The 7,702-nt window shown below is 41.9% G+C and overlaps 2 protein-coding genes across 3 annotated transcripts; both read right to left on the reverse strand.

Moving 5' to 3' along the window:
- Window positions 1–237: 237 nt before the first annotated feature.
- Window positions 238–2,714, reverse strand: LOC121623178 (protein AMBP-like). Of its 2 annotated transcripts, XM_041960374.1 has the most exons (7): window positions 1,638–2,714; window positions 1,471–1,547; window positions 1,173–1,292; window positions 947–1,048; window positions 734–771; window positions 570–645; window positions 238–375 (listed from the first exon to the last, which is right to left on the reverse strand). In XM_041960374.1, the coding sequence occupies exons 1-6, from the start codon at window positions 1,829–1,831 to the stop codon at window positions 574–576; spliced, it is 603 nt and encodes a 200-aa protein (XP_041816308.1). In that variant the 5' UTR covers window positions 1,832–2,714; the 3' UTR covers window positions 238–375; window positions 570–573. The 2 variants fall into 2 exon arrangements, 1 of the variants encoding a protein (XP_041816308.1); XR_006007812.1 differs by lacking the exon at window positions 734–771.
- A 142-nt stretch (window positions 2,715–2,856) lies between these two features.
- Window positions 2,857–7,498, reverse strand: ptgdsa (prostaglandin D2 synthase a). The gene is made up of 7 exons (XM_041960375.1): window positions 7,300–7,498; window positions 5,392–5,531; window positions 5,237–5,313; window positions 3,733–3,843; window positions 3,539–3,640; window positions 3,390–3,421; window positions 2,857–3,255 (listed from the first exon to the last, which is right to left on the reverse strand). The coding sequence occupies exons 1-6, from the start codon at window positions 7,393–7,395 to the stop codon at window positions 3,390–3,392; spliced, it is 558 nt and encodes a 185-aa protein (XP_041816309.1). The 5' UTR covers window positions 7,396–7,498; the 3' UTR covers window positions 2,857–3,255.
- Between the last annotated feature and the right edge of the window lie 204 nt (window positions 7,499–7,702).

Consider the following 7,702-nt stretch of genomic DNA (forward strand, 5'->3'; position numbering starts at 1 on the left):
TAGATTTCTTAATAGTTATAGTAATAGTAATGCAGCCAGCCAATGCAGTCTCAACAGTATGTCAAACCTTTGCAGAGTGCAGTATGAGTACTCTGAAAAGTCCAAATCAGATAAACACAGACTCCCTTCATTTGCAAATCACCTTACAATTTTTTTTTAACATTCCAAGCCTTTCAAATGCCATAAAAAAGAGACATTTACAGTACTGACATACAGTATTCATAAAGTATGTAGTGTAACAATAGGAGGTCAGTACAGTGTTGTTTTATCCACTGAGGAAAATGTTTTTCACTCTCAGTGCATGAATGGTGACAGCATGATAGTCTGCTGACTGTGTGATGATCCTCCTCCTCTTATTCCACGTGATCGCTCACCCTATAACAGCAAACAAGCACTTAATAATTAATATGCTACAATTGGACAGAAATACAATATCATAGATATAATAGACAAAATCCCTTGATAGATCACAGCTCTGCACTGCTGCTCCCACAGGCTACCATATGCATATTTGTAGCCTTATGTTTATGTAATGTGGGCTTTAAATGATGAGTCACTCGTCCTCTCACCTGGTCAAATATCACCAGCATCCTGCTCTTGTGCAGGTGACACCGCATTTCTTTTGGACCTCTTAGGAAGCAAATTCTGAGTGACAGACATACAAGGTTCCCACATTAGGTGACTGACCAATCTTTCAGTATCCCAATGCCATTTCACAGTGTGCAGCACGCACCTGAGGCTTTGTCACCTGCTCACCTGGAAGACACTCACCTGGGAAGACAATAACATGGAGACGTGGATCCTGTTTTTCATGATATGTCAAAAAAAGCCGTAGAAAGTGTAATTCATGTGCCAAACCTAATGCAGTTTTCATACCAAAATGGAAATGCATTCGTCGGTTTTCGGATTAGTTACACCTGTGCCTTCCCTGTTCTCCAGTTTGTACCTTTATTTTGATTCATGATGATAGTGTCGTCACTCATTCCGTGCTGTCTGACCAGCGCTTTGAAGTCGTCCAGCACAGCAGCCGCCACGTTCATAGTTCGACCTGCGTGAGACAGGGCTACCTTTACACGGACATGGTGATCCATACAGGGAATGAAAAACAACACGTTCTGCAGACATTCATACAAAAGCCAGACATATAGATAGATGCAAGCATTGTCACTCACCATAAAGCTTGACGATGGTGGTTTTATTTGCTGATGGTTTCTCTGTGCTCAGCTGAAGCATCACTGCATACTCATCATAGTTGGTACGAACCACAAAGGAATCAACATCTGCTCTGAACCCTGCAGAAAGGAAAGTACTCACAATGCATGGCAGATTGGTAAACACATATTAGTGGTAGATTAGTGGTAGATGGAGCCTGTTGTTTTTTAGTTTAACATCGTGAAAACCTTGTTATTGTGGCGTGGAAGGAACAGAATGTACAATTAGATGACGAGGATGGAAGCTGGAGAGACGTACTTGCAACGTGGTAGAAGAATCGTCCTGGAGTGTTGGTCAAGCCATAATCTGTGGACGTCCGCTTACATGTGCCATTCCTACAGGCAGGAACACACACATGCAAACTCAGCACGGGCTACACTGAATACTGTGAACTGTGTGTGAACTAGAATGCATGCAAGTCTGACCTGAAACTAGTGGCCGTCACTGAGAAGTTTCCCTCAGAGGCATCATGCTGCAGCTCCAGTGCAACAATGACGGGGTTTCCACTCTTGCGCTGCAAATAATGAGGACAAGTAGAAACCACTGCTACCTCATACCACCTCCCCATGAACTGCAAGGGACAAAGAAATATGTACTGGACTGCAAAGCATTTGCACATGGAGCTCAAAACCTGTAATTAAACCTAATACTTTTATATTGATTTTTCAAAAGGCACTTACAGTAGGCTTAGGGTTTATCAAGGGACACAAAGGGGTCCCTTAATAAACCCTGCTGAAAGTATATTATGGCTAGAAAACATGAGCATTTTGACGGTTTGAGAGCAATACTTTGACTGATTAAAACAGACCATTAAAGAAAGACAAGTGGCATCACAAAATAGATAAATAAAATAGTAAAACCTGTATTTCAGCTACTCACCCCACCCAGGTCAAAGTTCTCCTGTGTGAGGATAAGAGGTTCTGGGACCACAGGGATGGCTTGCAGGGTCCAGGCCAACCCCAAAACCAGCAGAGACACCAGACCCCCCACTCCCTGCATCCTGTCAGCCTCTCTGGGTCAAACTGTTTTTTCTAAATGTCCTCTCACAACACTGCAAAACACATAACTTAACTTAACTTATTTGGCAAAGTTCTGATTGTCTCTTTATCTGTCTTGGTCTCTGTGTGTGCACTGAAGTGTGTCCTGTGACTGTGTGTTTGTTGGCCAGTACAATCAGCAAACAGCACTGGACTTCAGAATCTGAAGCTAAAACAAACAACCAATCAATACATGTGAACAGCTGACAATTAGTAGGGAGAAGGCTGGATTGTTGTCTGACGCCGTGTCTTTTGTGAAATGACTACAGGGGACACCAAAGCCAACATGTTCCTAATTCTTCATATGGACCCTTTAACCTAATAACCTAAAATCATATGTGCTTCATAGGCTGTGTGATATTAGGTTGCATAGCTAGCTTAGCATTAGCTAGCACTAGGTAGTGCATCAGAGAGCTAAGAAGTCTGGTTCACTGCAGAAGCATATTGATGTGTGGTGATGAGTAGCATCTGCCTCCTGGTGGGTGTTCATGTGAGAACAACACGACTACACAACAGATACACACTGACGAACACAGTACAAACAGTAGATTATACACACACACACACACACAAACACACACACTGAAATATCCACCTGCACTCAGTCTGGAGGTTAATACTGTTTATTTAAGTGTGTCAACACAGCCCAGTTGATTATATTCAGGAGGGTCAGGAGAACATTTAAAACTCAGAATTTAACCAAAGATTTTATATAAACAATTTGAAAACAGCCACCGCAACAAAGAACATTTTCCTATAAAGCTTTTGTGTGATGTTTGGTGACAGAAAGGATTTAAGTAACCTGGAGGTCAGACATTGTTTATTTAACTATGACTGCACAGGAGAAGATATGATGTTGAGTACATTTCATCAGCAGTATTTGCTATTTATCATCTTTGTAGCCAGAATGATGGAAGAGAGTTCTTTGGTCTTCATAGTAAATGCTGGGAAAAAGTGGAGCTCATCAGAATACGTTGCCAACCCCCTCTCAGACACATCAGGGAACCTACGGGGAGAAACACAAACTCATTTACACTGACGATTTGTTTGACAGAAGTCACTCACACACCTGCAGCAACACATGTAACTCTCCTGGTTTTCACATTTGTTTTTAGAAAAAAATAAGACAAAAAGACTTACCTAACGTCCAGATGCTGATGGTGGGCAATTTTCTGTTGGAATGAAGAAGCTTCAGGGTCATTTAACTGCACCCATTATCTGTATGTGCATGTGTATATGGAATACTGCATGTGTGTAGATGTGCTGTGTTTGTGTTCCCTCTGCTTTACCTGCAGGAGGCGGAGTCAGAATAGAATCTCTGGAGAAGCCCTGAGACAAGGCAAAGGCTTTAAACCTCTGAATTACATTAGTTCTGACGCTTTGAGAGCGACCTGCAAACAAGTGCAGAGACACACATTGGCTCACACTGGCTCACATGTTTAGATGTGATGTAAATATGTGTATGTGAATGTGTGTGTCTCACCGTAAAGCGCCACCTGTGTGTACTCTCTGTTAAAAACCTTGTGTTTGAGAACCAAGGCGTAATCAGTGTAGTTTGTGTCCACCACTGTGATGTCCTTCACCATGTTATGGCCTGACAGAAAGCACAACTTAAATGTGAGGGACGAAGACTTTCGGAGAGATATGAGAATGAATAGAAATCCATGTCCAAAAATATGTTCAACCCACATTCCAGAAAAGTTGGGACGCTGTGTTAAACGTGAATAAAATCAGAATGTAATGATGTGGAAACAAACTGTATTTATCCAGTCCTGTGTTCACGAAGTGGTGAACCTCGCTCCACCCTTGCTTGTGAACGACTGAGCCTTTCCAGGATGCTCCTTCCACACCCAGTCATGATACTATCACCTGTTACCAATCAACCTGTTCACCTGTGGAATGTTCCAAACAGGTGTTTTTGGAGCGTTCCACAACTTTCCCAGTCTTTAGTTGCTCCTGTCCCAACTTGTTTGAAATGTGTTGCCGACATCCGATTCAGAATAAGCAGATATTTACAAAAATCAATGAAGTAGATGTCAAACATTACATATATTGTCTTTGTACTGCTTTCTATTGAGTGTATGTCAAAAAGGATTAGAAAATTATCACATTCTGCTTCATTTATGTTTTACACAGCGTCCCAACTATTTTGGAATCGGGGTTGTGGATGAATGAAAATGCCTCAAACAATCTGCAATAAATATTTACATTATACAGTATATTCCCTGTAAAATGACAATAGCAAAAAAAGAAAAAGAATAAAACAGGTATGAATACACGTAGTATGGAAATGAATCAGTATTATGACATTTAAATTTTAATTACAGTACCTAAAGGGTTATAAACTGTGTTAATAGCTGTCTACAATGTTTGATATAATAGAAATACAAAAGTATTTTACTAAAGTTATTCATAACAACATTTTTATTACAGGGAAAATCTCAAAGTGTTGCAGAATTTGTTTTAACAAGCCAATAAATAATAAACTTCTGCTCTGCTTTTATTCCTCTTATGGAGCCTCCCAGTAGTTCCGACAGGGACAGAAATTATTTTATAGTCACATGTTCCACACAACCTCCAATCAAGTATGACCACGACCTCTCTCTCAAACAGTTGGTGCTCATTCAGTCTGCATACAAAAAGCTGAGCTCTGCATCATCGCTGCCACACTGCTGCCTACCAGCCCCTCCTCTGTGCTCTTACTACACAGCCAAACTAAAATATATATTGCTGCAAGAAATGGGTAAAAAAAAGCCTTGACTGTAATATTATTCACATGACCTGCCTGGGCGCTGTGGCTTCCATCCATGTGCTTATTGTGGTTGTTTGCTCGTACTGTTGCGGATCCGGAATTTAAACTCATTCCTCTGCAGTGAGTTCCAATCAAATATTTACATTGTCATGGAAAAAGTAAATCATAGTGCTTACTCAACGGCATTTCTCTTCTCTCTTGGAAAGGTGATGAGTCAGAGTGAGCAGAGACTTACGTGTGCTGAAGTAGGTGAACGTTCCGGCTACGTTGGTCTTCTCATACTGGTACAGCTTACTCTGACAACCTAAAGGCCTGAAGCACACAGAGGAGACGCAGAATGTTTTTATCAAACACTTTTTCAGCCACAGATTTACGCGGACGTGTACTCACGTGGCGTCCCACATTGTGAGGTTAACGTTGCCGTTTGGCAGTGCTGTGACGATGCCCATGGAGGCCTTTATTTTGTCTCTGTAGGGGGCAAAACTTGGAGAGTCATAGGCCAGGCCCACCCGGTACCACTTCCCTGCAAACTAAACACACACACAGGTACAAAAAGTTAAGTTTATATATAGTGATATTGAGTTTCTGAGTGTTTGTTTGACTGCTAACCATCATTTGTACACAGGTTACGCTTATACTTTCCACATTTGGACAAGTGAAAATATCCGATGCTGTATAAAACCTTGCTGATTTGTAAATTTAAAGGATTCGGCTGGACATATGATGGATTTTTCTCAGTGTCTACACATCCCAGGAAAACAACAAAACCATGCATAACTCAGTCTGTCAATACTTTATGACCTACCTACCAATGGTTCATACCGAAGACTTTAATCTTAGGTCAGATATATATGGTTTCTTTTAAAAAAGGCTCAGTAATTTCCAGAAACAGCTGGGCACACAGCAGTTTTAACTAAGGTTACTCAAACGTGAGTAAATAGCATGTGGGGGCTGGCTATTTTCAGATGTGGAGTCGCTAGTGAGTATTTAAGGAAGCAGGAAGGTGAATGTGAGGTTTACTCCAAATAAAAACAGTGCCCATGTTTATCATAATGAAGTAACATGTCAGCTCAGGTGTTTTAGTGGGTTTTGGACCAAGATGGGATTCTATGGCAAAAATCAATGAGGCTTTGCAGGCAATACCTGCCAGTAGGACCAATTCATTGATGGTTTTAGTCTTGCCATTCATCACCAAGCACAGGCACTGGAAAAAAATCATTTTCTTCTGTGCCATTTTGTGGCTGTTTTTGCACATATATATATATAAATAAATATACATATTTTTAGTGCTTACATTTTTAGCATAAAGGGCCCCAGTGGGAAAACAAGAAAACTGTATTTGCACCATGTTGCGAACGCTGCTGCCAACCACAGCATTTCCTCATATCTGCACAAAGATCCTTTAAAACACTGACGGGCTGGAGGGAGCGTGAATGTTGGATTCTGATGGAGCATCCTGACATGTGTCTGCATGCCGCTTCCTATAAGCCAGTTTACCTGCTGCTGCATTTTCTTTGAGCTGCCTTAGGCTTTGTGGATAGAGAGCAGGCGTGGGAATATAAGGAGGGGGAATAAAGAAGAAATCACAGTGTTTCTGGCTGGATGTTGTCCAATATTTCACATTCACCCAAACCAGATTAGCAAGTACCTGACCTGTTCATGAATATAGAGGAACCCTCCCACATGAACCTTTACAATCTTTCTGGGCTAAATCCAGTTGGTTATCGACACAGCCACTGACATTTCCCATCCTGTCAAACTGACCCTCTCAGCCTCTCATTTGTGAGGAAACCAGGAAAATAAGGATTCACAAATGTTTCGATATTGATCAAACAGTTGGCACTGAGGCGATGTTTTGAGTCACAAACTGAGTAGCTGTTTTCAATCTTTGACCACACACACACACACACACACACACACACACACACACACACACACACACACACACACACACACACACTTGCACTTTTATACTTGTGAGGACCCTCATTGATCTAATGCATTGCCCAGACCCTTACCCTAACCTTAACCGTAACCATTACAACTAATACCTGACCCCAAGCCTCTGAAAGTGAGGACTGGCCAAAACATCCTCATTTTCCAAAAACATCCTCAATCCCATGGTCTAAAACTCAAATTGGTTCTCACAAAGATAGACAAGTACATACACAGAACACAGCGTTCGTTCACTGATGGAGTCACAACACATAATGAGAGAGGAACCTCTTTAACAAAATGAATTAAATACTCGTGTTTCAAAACAAAAATGATAAAAAGTCATGAGTGTGTGTCTCTTACCTTCTGCAGGCTGAAATCTCTTTGGGGCTTCACGTCTGCCCGTGCCATCATCACACACAACATCACCATGACAACGGTGGCCACAGTGGTCCTCATGGCTGCGTGGAGAATGGAAGCGGCCCGTCGGATGGACTGGAAGGTTGAGTGAGGGTATCTGACCTGAGCCTAAAGTGAACTGTAGGCAGTCAACAGATGCAGGCACAGAGTGGCAAAGCCTGTGGCAATGTTTGCTTTTCTCCTGATCCACCCACAGGGTTGTCAGCCAATCATCGTGAGGCATCAGGGAACAGTGGCCAAGTGTTGAAGATGTGGGGCTCCAAAACAACCTCGGCTCAGACTCTTCACATAGGTGCAGGAATATATCGTGCTTGTGGTCTCTTAGCATCAGCTGAGGCTCATGTGC

Source organism: Chelmon rostratus, chromosome 19 (genome assembly GCF_017976325.1).
Source record: "Chelmon rostratus isolate fCheRos1 chromosome 19, fCheRos1.pri, whole genome shotgun sequence".
In the NCBI taxonomy this organism is placed as follows: domain Eukaryota; kingdom Metazoa; phylum Chordata; class Actinopteri; order Chaetodontiformes; family Chaetodontidae; genus Chelmon; species Chelmon rostratus.